The sequence below is a fragment of the Rhopalosiphum maidis genome, chromosome 2 (genome assembly GCF_003676215.2).
Source record: "Rhopalosiphum maidis isolate BTI-1 chromosome 2, ASM367621v3, whole genome shotgun sequence".
Classification (NCBI taxonomy): Eukaryota; Metazoa; Arthropoda; class Insecta; order Hemiptera; family Aphididae; genus Rhopalosiphum; species Rhopalosiphum maidis.
Genome location: NC_040878.1, coordinates 58,789,827 through 58,807,969, shown reverse-complemented (window position 1 = coordinate 58,807,969; position 18,143 = coordinate 58,789,827). Strand labels below are relative to the sequence as shown.

Genomic DNA, 18,143 nt, shown 5'->3' with positions numbered 1-18,143 from the left:
TTGGCCATCACACACGACAGCCAACGGGTTTGATTTGAATATTGAAATATGTTTTCAACGACGAACTCAGTTTGTCATATTATTTAAATTCGCATAGTATAAATGTATAGAATATTACCTATCGATTTTATGACAAACACTAAATTAATAACCTATATTTATTTTAATCATTGGCTCTCGCTCAAATAAATATTATTAGTTCATACTTTTTCATAGATACCTGTATATGGCTGTATATAAAAATTTACATAATTACGGTAGGTTTCTACCAATATGGCCTGTATAGGTTAGATACCCATGAATCATGATTCACTTTATATTAGGTACTAATAAATTAATAAGTAACAACGAATTACATTAATAATAAGTATTGATGATTTAATATAACAATAAAATTAAAGAAAAAAAAATTCAAGATTTATTTTGCAATACATAAATAACGTAATATTAATATTATTAACTAAATACGTATTTTATTTCTATTATTAGCTTGTTAAAACGCCTCCGCACAGAGAACATTTTACTTATTATTATCATAATAATATAATGAAAATGATATATTTGGTCAATGCATTTATTTAGTAACGATTAAGTCAACTAAAAATATGTATTTCTGATAATGGTTTGGTAGGTACACCTACATGTATAAAACTTGTGATTTATGAATTACAGAATTACAAGCTACAACGTAGCTATACCCTATCCAAAAATAATTTTTAACATCTTATTCCTACCGAGGGCTGGAAGTACAGTTATACATTTTGTTCGTGAACAGTGTTCAAACAAAATAAATTTAAGTTAATACTAATCGCGTTAGTCTTATTGCGATTGTTTGTATAATTGCAATATATATATATAAACACATAATATTTATTTGACAATTTATTTACATATTATATGACGAATTTTGTTTTCTTGCTCAAACACGTCTTAAAATTATAGAAATCCGTTACTATATTGTCAAATAAGATGTTTTCTTTAGACAATAATTCACCATCATTAAAATCATCATATCATATTATTGTTATATTTACCTTATATAATATTATGCGTATAGTTAACACGGTATTGACAACTAATAAATAATATACTATACCATGAACAATATACAAACTTTACATACTTATGGTACCCTGTTTTTTATAAAAATAACATGTCGTTTTGATAAACGGTTATGGTGATTTGGATAACAGTATTCCGCATAAGAGAATACAATAAATAATTACTGAAGGTTTAGGATTGATCGATACACAGTTATTTTTCCCTTCTCTATCAGATGTGGACCCTGCAAACAAAAAATTATAGTTACGTAAAAATAAGAAATAAAAGTAACTATATATTTAAAAGGTTTGGGAACTTTATATACAATATTTAAAATAATTGATATCCAAGAAAAAAAAATATAGTTTTAATGCCATTTCGAATTTGTTTATAATCATTTCGTCGGACTCGCAAAATGTATAGGTTATAACTGATAACCTATTTTAATAATCATCACAGAATAAATTATCTTACTACAATAGGTGATATTATATACACTAAATAAAATCATAGCTTAACCATCATATTAAGATAAAAATTAAAAAATATACATATCTTACACTAGATAGTGGATATAAACGAAATATGTATACGATGTACGAAGAATAATAAACAGTATTTATACACCAAAATTGTACATTGTTCACATCAAATCTATAATGTTTTACGTAAAGTAAACCACATATCTGATTATCTGAGAACAGAGTATTATACGTTGAATATAAATGAAATAGTCATCGTTTGTCCCAAAAATATATTATAAATATTTTATACATTCTGTAGTAGGCATATAGTAAAATCAGGTATTTTACTAAATGCCTAGGCATATAGTCAAAGAATTTAATTTGTATGCAATTTCACTATCCGCTTAGACATTTAGTTAAATGCCTATTTCAAGACAGGCAAATAATAAAAATGAAACAATTTGTATTCTTTTAAAAATGTAACTATATTTTTCATTAATTATTTATTGTTATTTTATATAAAAAAAACTATGTAGGTATTATTTATGAATATGTAAAACACTTAGGTATATGGAATATGTCGAATATGTTTAATTTCGTGTTCATTAGTACTATTGTTTTAAAATTTAAATCGTAAATATGTGTAAGTAATTACTAATTAGATATGATAGACGTAGACAAAAGTACGAGTAAAGCAAAAGTACCAGAGACAAAGATTTGTTATTATTTTCAAATTATACACACCAAAAAGTTCATGAGTCTAAAAATGTTAGTGTTATTATTATTTTAATTATTTATATCATAATCATTTTCTAGATATATAACTATTTAAATTAACTTGATTGATCAATGATTAAAAATATAATATATTGTTAATGTGAAAAAAATTTATTTTGTTATTTAAAAGCGGCGCAAATTACAATTTGAATAAGGTGAATAATGGCGCAAATTATATAATACTCTTTTATTTAGTTTTACGTGGCATAAATTACAATATTAAAAAGTGGCGTAAATTACCAAAATTAATTTTTAAATGAGGCGTAAATCACAGAACTATTTTCTTTCGGGGGTTGTTTTTGGTGCAAATTACATATGCCCCTATTTAGCGGTTGTTTGTCATTATTTATTTCATAGAGATCTCGGAGATAATTCGATTTGAATCTGAATCATTAGTTGAATACATGCTCTATGGACCCATTTCGTTTAAGCCGAAAACCCTAAGATTAGGGTGTCAATTGCTTCTATAGTTAACATTTTATTTAGTGATAGGTATGAACACAATACAATTTAGTAACTGACCATTTATTTTTATATACAAAAGTTAATTAAATTTTTTCCGTTTGCAACGTATTTAAAATATCCAAAAATTTAATTTTGCAATATACTGTGGCCCGCGGGATTTTTAAATGCGTGGGGCCCTTTACCACTACGCAGCTTGAACCGCCTTCAAGCCGGCCCTGCAGTAATAAAACTATATACTACACCACGTTTTAAAATAGTTTTATATATTTTAAATCGTGTGCTATTTTGTTTTATGCAGACGACAGATTGACGTAAGATTAATAGTGAACAAGTATAAGTCGGTACTTATAAGTTATAGTATGTTAATTATACTATTTATACTGTACCTATAGAGAGTGAGAATTCACAGAGATATTTTTATTCTCTTTTAAGGACTTTAATTAATATTTTATCAAAAACAATCAATTATGTTTATTAAAATTGTAAGGGATCTGCAGTCGGTATGGTCGGTATGGATACTACGGCTGTAGTAATAAGCGCAAATAAATTTTACAAAAATAAAGTGTATTCTATCAAAATCATATAGTTATTAATTTAGTTTTTATAGTAATATTAAAATAAGTTAAAAAATTTAAAATTACAATTACATATTATTTAGTATAATTATAATGAGTAGGTACCTAAAAAATTAATTTGAAATCTAAAGTCCACAGTTTATACATAGGTATTAGTCCAATAGTCCAATCTAAAATTTATTTTTCTATTTACAAGTTCATACTTTTGTATTGGAGTTAACTTTAGAGCTTTATAAAATACTGAAATACCATTTAATATAAGTTTATACTGTATATTATGTATAGTTAGGTATCTTAAATGATTATCAACAGATATCGTAATTTGTTACGATGAAATACGATAGGATAATTATAATATTAAACCTCAAATTAACTCGATTACTGTTGACTGTTGTTCTTGATATAAAAAATATTATATAGGTATCTAAGAACTAAATATAATGAACTTCAAATTTTAAACTAAACTTACAAGTTTAACGGATACCTACTGGCTTCTATGTTGTATGACATAATACAATTTATTTTTGCGCGTTTACCCACAAAACGAATTTGTACTTTTGGTCAATCGAAAAAATAGAAGATTTGCGCTTTTGGATTTCACTGTGGATACTAATTCTTTATGCGCGCATTTAATTAAGTACCTATAGGTACAATCATTAATACCTGTAATATGCTGCAGGCCGTTGTTTGAAGCCGTCACGGACGTTTGATAATTATTGTTCCAGTTTTTTCCTGGCAATTCTATTTAAAAAAAGTTTACATGTACAAATATTATAGTTTCGAATTATATTCGTTTGTATTAGTACGACATTATTTAATTATCTTACTATAAACTTTGATAGTCCCGTCCGTTGCACCTAAAGAGTTTTTTGAAACACAATGGTATGTTCCAAAATGTTCTTCTTTTATTTGATTAATAGTTAATCTCATTTCTGTTTTATAATTGACTTCTTTTAACGTTGTATCGTAATTATCTCCTGCAATAAAACATTTTAAATACATATTATTATACTAATGTATAAACGTAAATACACGTAACACTACGTCAATTCAAATGGTAAAATATCCATATAAATAATATAATATACATTATACACACAAAAATTAGGATAGTTAACCTACAAATATGTATACAAATAGTTTATTAAAAATTGCGTACAAATATATTACCAATAGTAGGTAGGTACCTAAGACGAAAATAAACTTTCTTCGGTTTGCTATTTATTATAAGCTATTTTCCCGCAATAATGAATTTATTAGTCTCACTATAGCACTATAATGAATTAAAACGTGTATACCTTGAGTTAGTAAGTTTCCGTTTTCTGACGACCAATAATTTATGGACTTTGGGAATGCTTCAACGTGACATTCTATTGACAATCGATCTCCCACAAAAGCGCCGACTAGTTGATTTTGAATCCAAACCATGGGAGCGACTGAAAATATATTAAGAGTAATCGTAAATACAAACTAATTGAATTAGATTAATATAATATTATATAGGTAGTTGTCGTATAGATTATAGATTATTATCAAATGTTGTGAACGTACAGTGAACGATCAGAGTAATGCGCTTGCTGACAGTCGGTGGCACGCCATTGGAAGCAATGCAAAGATATGAACCCATGTGTTGTCTCGTCACACGATGAAAGGTTAGCGTCGCACTATCCACTACTGCAACTATAAAAAATCAGAGAAATTACTATGTAGGAATACAATGTCTTCTATGGTTAGGTTTGACAATATCAATTTATTTTATAGGTACACTATCAACAATATAATTCTGTACTGTTTCTGTTATTGTACCATTAAATTCTTATTTTTATCATATAATATAATATGTTATGGATAATGCGAACCGCGAATACAAACATTACAAACTAACAATTTATTATAGGTATTGATTATTATTTTATTAAATTTTAACATATTACGCATATTTTAAAACAATCATAATAATATTTATGGAATAATAAAAATAAGTTAACCATAATTATTATTTTATTTTTTATTTATTATAATTTTATTTTTATTATAAATTTAATTCCATAGAATTGTATAATAGACTATGACATTTGTAAAACACATAATATAAATTTATTTTTACTATTATAAATTTCTAAATTTTATGAACATTTAAACGAAGTTATTGAATTAAAAAAATTAACAATATTGTTCTTAATAAATCAAAATATTATGAAATAATAAATCATTTAAAACAACTAACGCTAGAGAAGAAACTTCATTCAAAATTAATAAAGACATATGACGTAACGATAGTACTAGGAGCAGAAAAACTAATTATGCCAATAACTGCAGTGCGTAAGATTATATACGTAGTTATATTATATTCATAGGTAGTTTATTATAAAATGCTATAAAATTAAATTTATAATAAAAATAAAATAATAATATTTATAATATTGTTTTTGTTATTCCATAAAATATATTATATAATTATTTTAAAATATGCGTAATATGTTAAAATTTAATAAAAAGAATGATAATTAATATTATAAACTATTTGTTTGTATTTGCAGTTCATATTGCCTGTAATATATACACTGCGTCACTTGCATAATATACCTATAGTTATAATACGATACACGCATTGAGAATATTATTACTTGTTTTTAAATATTTATTTAACGTTAAAGTTGTGATATAAATATTTATTTTAATTTCACATACCGCGCATGTATTGTATTTTTGTTAATGGGAATTGTTATTTGTTGTATTTAAATGACATTACAGTAAAATATGTATATATATGTATAATGTATATTTCATATTACCCTATTTTATTGCTATACGAAATTCAAAGTTTTGATTGAAAAATTAATTTGTGTTCTTCCGATATTTAAATGTTGACAGCATTTCAATAAAAGTAAAATATTGATTTAGGGTTATTATTTTATTACTTGAAATAATGTGACATTACGCGGTATAGATTTAATTTTGATTTGTCCATTAGTCAAAACAAATATGCAAATAATATACGGACAATATTCGTTTTATTTATGATACAGATAATTAAATAAATTTTATTTCGAATTATACATACCTATATGTTTGTCCTCAGTAAATAAGTATTATAGCTATTATAAATTATAGGTATTGTGAAAATTACAAAAATATTACATTTTAATATTAAATACCAATAATAATACTTACTATACCAATTTCAAAACTCAATAATGAATTTAGATTGTACATAAACTGTACATATTATATTATATAGGTAATACAATTTGTGAATTTACTTTTGAATTAATATTTTTTGTTTTATGGGATCTTTTGTGTTTTTGTGGTATGGAAATGAAATATTTACGATTTATGAAGAGGTATTTTTTCATTTATTATGGTGTAATATAAAACTAAAAAAAATAAAATTCAAGACACTATTATTATGGTTTTTTTTAACTATAATATTTTTTAGTTAAAACAGTTATTAGTTTATTACCAAGTGTACTAGAGAAAAAATAGTATTCCAATAAATATGATGATATTCAGATATATTAAACTATAGAGCTTAATTAATAAATGTTTAATTACAAATTTTACAAATAGTTTTTTTTTTTAACTTTAACAAAAAATTAAATTTGTTTGAAGTTTTATGAGTTGATAATAATATATCATAATCGTTTCATTTTAATATACCGGAAGCGAACTTTAAAAATACATGCACTGCAGATGAAGCTGAATGTTTGAATTCCATTTAATAACTTTTATATATAAACTTTTGAATATAGTCACATAACTACGTATAGTAGTTCTATATAATAGTCTTAGTTTACCAGTTAACGTGTTAGAAATCACGATGTTATGGTTGTCTTCTCTTCGCCATGTTATCGTTGGACTTGGGTATCCTGTAGCGGCGCATTGCAATGTCACGTTACTACCTTCGTGTACTACCATGTCTGAACTGGTTGGGTAGTCTAGAATATCTGGAGGTACTAAAAAAGTAAATTGGATTTGTGAAAATATATCTTTTTTCAATGGCATGTCAGTGTGTCCCAACATTTTATATAGGTTACCTAACCTTGTATAGATACCTACTATTTAGTAATATACACTAACTACAATAGTGTAAATTTAAATGTTAAAATTGAATTATATTTCATAGTAATTTTTTACTATAAAAACGGTCATAGTAAAAATAGTAAATAGTAATAGTTTTTTTTTTTTTTTTAAGAGTTAATATTGTCAGATGTTATTTCATGAATAATAAATATATATCAGTAGTAATTGTATAAATATTTTAAATTATTTGTATGTATGATATTAATTCTTATGTACTCGTTAATCCGTTACTCCTATATACTTGTGGTTATATTGCTGGAGACAGACACTACATTCAGTAGTGTATTGATAAGTGTAAAATGAACGAGAAAGGGAAGGGGAATAATAAATAGGCAGAAGAAAATCTAACTTATTCCAAAAAAAATTATAATTGTATTAATATATTTAAAATACCCTAAATAATAATATTTGAAAACTCTGTTGTATCGATGTATTGTACAGACATCGATTTGTAATGGATGTTTTAAATTTAAATTCAATGATGTGACGATTCTGAACATCTTAGGTCTATTAACATTTAGCCTATATATTTATATTAGTACATTTCATGATATTATTTTTTTTGTTGATATTTTACTAAAGTAATTAATAGTATTGTTAGTATTATGGTATGTTGATTTAATTTTTACTGAAAATATTGCATTTATTATAAGTAAATTTATAAACTCTACATTATTAAGTATATTTAATGATATATGTTTTATACCATATATCAGGCCACGAATTACCAATTCATGGGCCCAGTACAATTTAAAATGTTGGGCTCTAAACCCCTAAATCATTAAATAAAATTATATTAGTTAAAACATAATTATTTAATATATAATATAAGAAATTAAGAAAACTATACATTTTTAAGTATCTACGCTTAATTACGGAATTATTTTTATATTATATAATTAAAAAAACTAAAAAGTATTAATATTTTCTTAAAAACGATCTATATTTTTAATTATAATAATTCTTTAATAAAACTAATTTTTTTACATCAAACTTAATTGAAGAGTTCACAAACATATTCTCGAATTTTGTTCTGATAACTTGTCAATGATATCGTCGAAATTCAGAGTTGCTGAACAAAAATATATATTTTCAAATAAAACTGATGTTGTTTGTTTGTTATTATCAGCGGGCCCTTCTTTCGAGTGGGCCTAATGTAAATGTCTCATATGCACTTGCATAAATATGTCCCTGCATAATATATTATTGTATTGAATTGTCTATAAATTATTTAAAATCAGTTAAAATTATATCATGTAAGAAAACAATAATATAAAATCTCAATGAAAATTGTAAGTTGCTACAGTTATTCATTTTTCAATTATATATATATGAAAAAAATTAATTTAGTCAAAAGCTGGTTTAGCGTAAAAATGTGTGTTTATAAATTCTTGTTTATTTTTTTTTTATTGGTTATTTAAAAAAGTACTTGGAATATATATTTTTTATCTCTCAAAATATCAATTAGATATAATTTAATATGAGAAACCATCCCTAAAGTTTAAAATCGAAGTAATTTTACTGTCCCAAAGGTTGATGACAGACATAAAATACAAATACATACATCATTGTAAAATCAATACACTCACCGTTTAGCTAAAAATCTAAAAGTTCATTAGTATAATATTATGATAAAATAATTTAAAGTAAAAATCAAGCCCCGCAAATTCTATTAAATTTATGAAGGTTTGTATAGTGAATTACCTATGAATTGTACCTATGATAAAATTTATTTATACTTAATACACTTTATTTCAAAATGTTCTACTAAAATACATAATTATATTATAAGTAATTTTATTTTATTATTTGCCAATTAATTTATAGCTTATTTCCTTAGCAATGATAGGAATGTATCACGTTTGTTTTACAATAGTATCATAGTATGGACCCGAATAAAAACAATTATATATTTATATTGATGGTGATTGGTGAGATTGAAAGTTTAATTTATCGTCATATTATCAATATCTTACGTAGGTATATTATAGTATAATACTAATGTCCAACACTATATTAATTGTAATAGACATGAGTAAAGTTCTAGTATCTACTTTTATAGGAAATTCGTATGTTGCTATGTATTATATGTATACGTGTAATGACGATATATTTTTTTAGGAATATGAACTACAGAATAATATTTTTAAGTTTTATTTGAAAATTATTATTTAAAAAAAAAGACGATATAGTGTGATTTAACTTAACCTAACGTAGGCATACATTTTATTTATCCCCATATCATATCCCCATATCATATCATATCGTATTTAGTAATATTGTTAATACACATGTATTAAGTGTTTTAATATTATATTATATAATCGTATTACTTATAGCAAGTTAATAAATTAAATGTAATTTTATTCGTTGGTTTTTTTGTGGTCAGTTAATATAGGTACGAGTATAATTAGAATTGCGTATTAATAATAAACAACATCCGAAACTCAACAGTTAATAACTAGGTAGGAAAACACCTACTATCACGATGTACAGAAAAATAAATCAAGAATAATTAACGTAGGTATATAATTGGTCCTGGGAATTACCTTTGGGTTTCAAATGGAAAAATCTTAAGTAAACACTATACATGACATGTGGTGTGCATGTTATATTCACGATGTCATGGAACTGTATAGTTATAAATGCATAACCATGGAAATATAATGATGTGACGTTTTAAGCTTGTAAATATCTATAGTAGCTATTATACATGATGTTAGGATGGGTTTTTAAGACTTAATAATTTGTAGGTAATAATGAAATAACAAAAATGCCAAGCGTCGTAGCTTTATATTATTTATAATTTATTCTTGTCCTCAATTAAATTTTGGATTAGATTAATATCAATAATTTGTTAATCGTTTTAATTTGATAGAAGAATTGTCTACATTTTACCTGTATAGTAACTTCTAACTTCTATATACTCTTTAGTGATTATCAAAAAAATAACAATTTATTCTTTTATACCATCTCAAAATGCAACTTAGGAATGTTACGCAATATCCAAATATTCTTGATCAATAGTTAATTATTAATTACTATTCACAAAGTATAAAATCAATTTAAAAAAATATTGATATTCATTAGAAATAATACTAGATAATATAATTAATGTAAAAAATATATTTTTTTAAGGTTTACTTATAATTCTTTAACATTGTATACTGTATTATAAGGATGTAGTCGATGTAGGTATAATAAGTAATAACTAATGCGTATCTACTTGAATGGGCCGTAAATCATAATGTATACGATTGGGAGATGTACGTCCCATACGTGTCTCTGTACTCTAAGTAATTTTTGCAATCCCTAAAATTCATACTAAGTTATGCCACCGGGAGTCTTCTACCATGTTAAATTGCCAATATTCTATATAGACGGAATCACCTGGGGAGGATACATTAAATTTTATATGAGGATATAGGGTTAAAATTTTACTTTGGATCTTAATTTTTAGTAAAATATAATATATTACTCAAGTTTATTGAATATAAAACGTAAGACGGATAGGTATAGGTTGTACTTATAAAAATCAACATAATGAATAACGTACATAAATATAATATTATGTATTATGTATCTTATTAGTGATAAGAATAATAATTATAATAATAAAAAACAGATTTCAAGTGTAAAACATATTTTATGAATCTTACCGACTACATCAAGATACGCGATTTGATTCTTCATGGGGTCCGTGTTTATCTGGCACATATAAAATCCACGGTCGCTCTGTCGTACGTTTTTGATGTGCAGTCTCCACACCCTTTGGTCCGTGTGCGTTACTTCCATTCGGTTGTTTTTCGTCACTATAAGCGTCTGTATAGACAGTATCGTCTGTGTGTCCACTCTCAGCCAGGCAACCTGTAGCAACACAAAATAGACAGCATAATAGTATACACCTACAGATTAAAATGCAAATAGCAATAACAATTTTGTTTTTGGGGAGCCCCCCACCCCCTTGGCTTCAATCTCGGAGATTTTTTCAAACATCTTACTCTATTTTTCTTTCATAAAAAAAACTTTTGTCACAAAATGTTTTCGTATGAATTACTTTTACTAGGTATTACAAATTACAAAACAAGTAAATATTTTTCAATTCTATTCTTCAATAGAACATTATGAAAACTTATAATGTATTAGATTATTAGCAAAGTTAAATGTAAATAAATAATAAGTAATGATTAAAATATTATAAGAAAACAATTAATAATTTAACTTTTTTCTGGTTAAAGTGAATCCATTCTGCAGGATTTTAAGTTACACTACTAAAAAACTATTATTCTCGATGTTTGGTATGGCAGTAGAAACATTTTGGATGGAATATGTTTACAATTATTTTGGGGCAGCTAAGTCCCCATAGTATCCACCCCCAATTTACACTAGAGCAAGTGTGTACTTAGGGTACATATTATAATATGTCTACGGGGCAATCGTTCGCGTGCAAAACGTTCTTTCTATAAATATTGCCACTCATTTAATGACTATACAATCACATTTACATCAATATGTATGTTATGCAGTAAATAAATGTATACAAATAAGGTACAACTATTAAGTATTATATGTATAAATACACGTTGCAGTGTAAACTATATATGTATACAGTATATACCTATACTGTATACATATATATATATATACGTGGTGCTGCCGGGTATATAAACATTCAACAGTCATTATAAGCGTGAAATAATTATTTTATTACACGCAAATCTTCTCGTATACGTATAGCAGGTATAACAATTATTATTAGTATTGGATTTCAATAATCGACACAACTAGTACAGCAACATACTGTATATTATAGTTATATAGTTATTTATATAGTGGCCGCAGAGATTTCGTTCAAGTAATTGTTTGCGCCCCGTCGACTAGCACTTGTGCCACTCTTATTATATATTATAATATATTGCGTACAATGAGTACCTATACACGCACGATCGTATAATCACTATTATCAGTAATAAATTATAATTGTGTCAAGAAAATTTATTTACAACTCGAATATAAAAAATAAAAAATTCAAGCAAATATCGACACAGTGTAATTGTACATACCTACGCCATTTTATACATTTTTATTCATGATTCCAATTTACAGAGACCACTGAGTACCTAAACCTCTTACGTAAGTCGTAAATGGTTATGGATATAATATATCGCGTATTCGTGTATATACACTGTGAATCGTGATCGTGCAATGCGCATGCCGGTAAGTATTAAATTTGATCACCATTTATTATTTATCACTATAGAGAAACACGTTATTTATCGTTTATCTTTTTCATGTAAAATGTCAAAAACTCAAATAAAGTGTATTGAAATTCCTAGAATTAAAATACAGGTAGTACACACACACACACACATATATATATATATATGTGTGTGTGTATCATATTTACTAATATATACTATATTGGTACCTACTTTATAGTATACTTTATAGGTACGTTACCGTTGTACAAAATTTCTTTTATTTTTTAAATTTGCTTTTAGTCTAAAAATTTAAATTATTTTCGATATATCAAGACCACTTTGTAGAATTAAATTCTTGTCGTCTTTTAACCTGCTATACACAATTTAAAATATTTTTCGATCTACAAATAGATACAAAGTGTTCTTTAAAAAATTAAAACGAACATTGTAGAGTTCTTTATTTGATTGAAAAACTGGAAGAAATTATTAAGTAATAACAATAATAAGTAATTAATAACACAATAAATTAAATAACACAAGTTTTTATATAGTAACAAAATGTTTGTAATAATATATTTTTTACAGCTTTTAAGGGATACTACTAACAGCTAGAACGCAACGCCTATAGAACTATCACTACGCAAGGGCAATGAAAATGTTGAAAACATTTCATTACAAGTTATTTTAAAGCGAAGTACTTATTATTCATTGTAGGTAAATTCATTAGAAAAAAAATTATATTTTTATTTTGTTATTTCATTCAACAAAATTCTAGATTTCATTATTTTAGTATTTTACCATATACTTAACACATATATAATATGTGTATTAAACAGATATGAAATATTCACGTCTGACCTAATAGTAACTGTCAAAAAAAAAAAAAAGTGCAATCCTTTATGTAAGGTATCATAACAGTATGTCTTCCATATTATAAATTATTATTATATAAGTAGTGTACCGCGACGACACTGGGGAAACGGACATTTTAAAATTAAAGATCTTAGTAATTTTTGGGGAACAACACGGTAGGTCACTCGGGTAATTAGGCGTGCTAGAATTTATATATGTACCCCCGCGTCAGAGTCCCGCGAGTACAATAGATAGTGGTTTGCGTGGATACCACGGCCGTATCCCCTATTATTATTTTCCGCAAACTCTTCACTTCTTCCACCCGAAAAATATGTATGGAAAAAAAAAACAAAAAACAGCGGACACACAGACCTCCGTAAATGGAATAATAATAATAATAATATTATAAACTATACAGACCTATTCGTGCGCGTCTCCCGCAGGATTTATACACGAATAACTGCGACAACAATGCTCGAGTGGTGTGATTTAGTGAAATCCAATAGAACCAAAATCGTGTGTATTTATAACGATGGTCAATTAACGTATAAGGGATATACGATAACAATTTAATAATTATATAATAATAATAATAATGATAATAATAATAATGTAGGGTAGGGAAACCTACATAATAATAGAATAAAAAATAGGCTGTGACATTTGATGCAGTTCGATTGACATTTTATCCGTCCAAAATGTCACGACGAGGCGTTGAACAATGGCAGTAAGGCGGACTTACTTGAGATCGCGAAAGGCGCTAATTGCTCTGGCCGCGGCGGCGTCTATATGGAGTCCTTAATATTCTTATACTTACGTCATTTTTCGCACTTATATGATGACACAAAAGCCGAATATGTGTGGTAAATAGCATAAGGAAAAATGAGCGAATATTATTTAAACATATAAGTCGTTTTTAAATTACTAAAAAGTATAATTTCATTGATCAAAGAAGAGTTTGCGGGATCTAAAAAGAAATATAGGTTCTTAATACCAGTTCAATCGATTTAAAATAATAATATGTTGTTTGTTATAAAATAATGATGATAAACGCTTATTTCCAAGCAGCTATTAACTTTTTTTTAATATTAAATGATAAGATTTTTAATTTTTCATGTAACCTAACCTAACCTAACCTTTTTATTTTTCAATATCTTGTAATTTTTTTCAAAAAGTATCAAGAAAATATCTTCATGGAGTATTTATACTTTAGTTTAGTAGTAAAATATACAAGATTGCAATGATATGTAATAGCCATTTCGGGATACATATTCAAGCGGTATACCTACACGTTCTACACTGTAATCGAATTTAAACTGTTATTATTACCATTTGTTTGTATTATTTTAAGGGTCGACTTGGATGAATTGAAAATTTACCTTTCTATGTGTATACAGTACCTAATGTTTAACCGGTAAAGTATTTTTCATATACAAGGTTGAAACCATAGAAATAGAATAAATATCAAGAAACAAAAGTATATAATATAATTAAAAAATAAATAATTATTTGTAAGCTCTAATGGTTATATACAAAAATTAATTAACAAACAAATCAAAGTACAACTTAACAATTTTATATTAAGTGTCCGAACAATAATTTAATATATACATATTATATGATAATTATACTTTATTAAACATTAATGTTTATATTCGTTTATTTATTTTTAATTAATAATAAGAGTAGGTATGCTATAAAAGTACAAATAAACACGAAATATTTAATGAGATTACTTTTAGATTCTCAACGGAAATGAAAAAGCTATTCTACTGGTTATTTGCTATAATATGTTATTTTTCGAATAACACCTTTTGAAATAATAAAATTATTTTAAAGACATAACATGTATACCGATATAAGAAATAAAAACTTGTAGGTACCACAAACAAAGGATGTATTTGATTGAAATTATTTTTTTCATGATTTTGAAGTAAGTACCTAGAATTTTTAGAAAAAACCTGCATACAACTGTGAATCTTATGAAGATTATTCACAATTTTTTTTATAAAAATAATACGCATAACTGATAGATATTTGATTAAGTAGGTTGGAAATAAAATGAAATGTAAAAGATTTCAAAGATTTTGTTGTTTATTTTACAAAAAAAAAAAACAATCAAAATTATAATAAAGAACCAACAGGACTTCTTAAAAAAATATTAACGGTATTATTTTGATTATAAATTAAAATAATAAAATGTCAATTGAGTATTTAAATTTTTGCTTTAGGTTAAATAAATAACTTTTTAAGCTTTAAAAGTTTTGAAGAGAAATTAAATTTCAAGTTTAAATTTTTTTTTCTTAAGCTGAAATAAAACAAACTGTGGTTAATAATTTATTATTCTATTCAGAATAATTATTATATTGCAATCATCATAGATTTTTTATTTAACTGTTTAACACGCTATACATTGTATATAACACACGCCCCATAGTAGAAACTCAGAATAGTGAAATATCATCTATTATGGATGCCAACAATATTGTATTTTTTATTGTAGCAGGTTATATTTTAAATAGTTAAGTATGATTGAGTAAACTTTCGCACTTTAAATAAAATAATTATATTTAGATATATTTATTATATAATATTAAATGGATACAAATAGTTAATAACTTTATTGATATTAAAACCAAAATTATATAAAAAAGATATAAAAGATCTTCAAATACAATAATGTTTATCATACTGATTTTTCCGAACAATAATTTTAGATTTATATTGTTGTTCACAATTATTTTAGAAAAAAAAATTAATTTCGACCCTTCTAATCAAACAGTACATTGGTACATACTACAGATTGCTATGTTTATATACATACTAATAATATTTGGTCTCTATGGAGTTGTTCTCATTTATTATTGAAATACAAATATTTAATTCAGTATTAACGTTTGGATCTCTACATGTTTACATTTCGTTGTTCTCATTTTCTATATTGTTATTATATTTTGTCAATCAAAGCTGTGTACTCTTGTCTCTTTGTAATCCTATCAACCCTTCCAAATGCAGAGTTTTTTTTATTCACGAAGTTACTCATTTATAGTATTTTTTTCATTCAAATGTCTTTATTACAGGAAATAATTAAATGCTGTACTAAAAACTTACGTGGTAATGAAATGAAGTTTAGCTTTGTTTTACGATCTTCATTGTTTGACCCTAGATATTAGATAAAGTTTTTTACTACATTGTTTAGAATGAAAAATTAGTTAAAATAAGTAACAATTACATTGTTTTTATATAATTTAAGGTGGGTGAAAATAAAATGATTTTTTATAAGATTTAAAATTCCAACCTTAGTTCATTACCTTTAGTTAGGTATGTAAAATATTAAAAATTTAATGAAAAAAATAAAAACATGATAGTAATTTAATTTAATGTCATATTATTATGTAGATACTTACATTTAGACTTTTTAGCAGTAGTAAAATTAAAATTACCAGGTATATTATGCTGCAATAAAAGAAAATATTATAATATCTAGTTATATCGTACACCGTAGTGTATATGGCAGGGGTCGCCAACCAGTCAATCGCGATCGATTGGTCGATTTTTCTAGGAATATAGGTCGATCGTTATAAAAAAAATAATTTTACCATTATCGGTCGATCGCGTAATAAAAAAATCAGATAATGTGAAATATTCTTAAATTTCGAATGTAGTTTATATACTTGTTTGAAAAGGTTGGTGACCCCTTGTATAAGGTTTAATATTGTAAGTTAGTGCTTCGATTTAAAGAAAAATAAAACAACGAGTTCCTAAACATTTATTTTTTTAAATTTAACATATGACTAAACAGCACTATATAATCCAAAGACATCAATGTTATGTATTTATCTTTGAACTTAACACAACATACATTTTCATCTGTTGGTCTTATGTGACTTGTGTAAGGATTTCAGTTTTTTTTTATGTACAATAGAAACACAAAGTTTAATCCCTTAATTTTTGTTTTTCTATACCATTTTTAGTTTACTTGTTGGCTTTTTGAAAAGCAACATAAAACAAACAACTTTGAAAATGAAAAAAAGGACACATTTTGTCTTCATGAACTCCAGACAAAAAACAAAATTCCAATGTTCTTTTATAATTATTTTTTATATTAGAATATAACTAATAGAGTACTATACTACTCCATTAACAGCTTAATATAATTAACAGATTAGTCACTAGTACGTTATAAATAATAACATATTAATATTGTATTGTTTACTTTATGTTTTCTTTTGTCTTTGATTTGGATAACATGAAACGTTTTAACACGATTTCTGAGTACCTATTAAACTAAAAATTGATTTATATTAGTACCTACTTTAAATATTTATTTTGTTGTAATAAATAGTTTAATAATTTAGTGATATTTGGATAAGAAAATATGTTTAGCTATAGAATTTTAGAATAAAATAGCCGGAAAGGATACATTGCCCAAACTGGGTAATGGTCACTCGTCACGCTTCACTGACCTCAGCGCAGACTAGTGGTGTATTATTATTATAAAATTTGAAAACAATGATAAATCATCATAGGTACTAATAAAATGGTTTTAGGTAAAGCGAATTTAAGGTCACACAATGCACATGCTTATATTATTTTAATAATATTTGTAGTTTTTCTTTACACTTAGGAAAACTATTAAGGAGATCAAAAATTATCTTTCTATAACTATCAATATTGATGTAATC

At 25.5% G+C, this 18,143-nt stretch overlaps 1 protein-coding gene across 1 annotated transcript in view; it reads right to left on the bottom strand.

Moving 5' to 3' along the window:
• Nucleotides 1-493: 493 nt before the first annotated feature.
• Nucleotides 494-18,143, bottom strand: part of LOC113553564 (lachesin-like) — a 33,184-nt gene continuing 15,534 nt past the window's right edge. The window contains exons 3-9 of the mRNA XM_026956949.1: nucleotides 11,065-11,272; nucleotides 7,120-7,278; nucleotides 4,874-5,002; nucleotides 4,621-4,758; nucleotides 4,150-4,299; nucleotides 3,986-4,063; nucleotides 494-1,285 (exon numbers count right to left, since the gene is read on the bottom strand). Of these exons, the coding sequence (XP_026812750.1) occupies nucleotides 1,173-1,285; nucleotides 3,986-4,063; nucleotides 4,150-4,299; nucleotides 4,621-4,758; nucleotides 4,874-5,002; nucleotides 7,120-7,278; nucleotides 11,065-11,272 (975 nt within the window). The 3' untranslated portion in view covers nucleotides 494-1,172. The remainder of the gene's footprint in view (nucleotides 1,286-3,985; nucleotides 4,064-4,149; nucleotides 4,300-4,620; nucleotides 4,759-4,873; nucleotides 5,003-7,119; nucleotides 7,279-11,064; nucleotides 11,273-18,143) is intronic.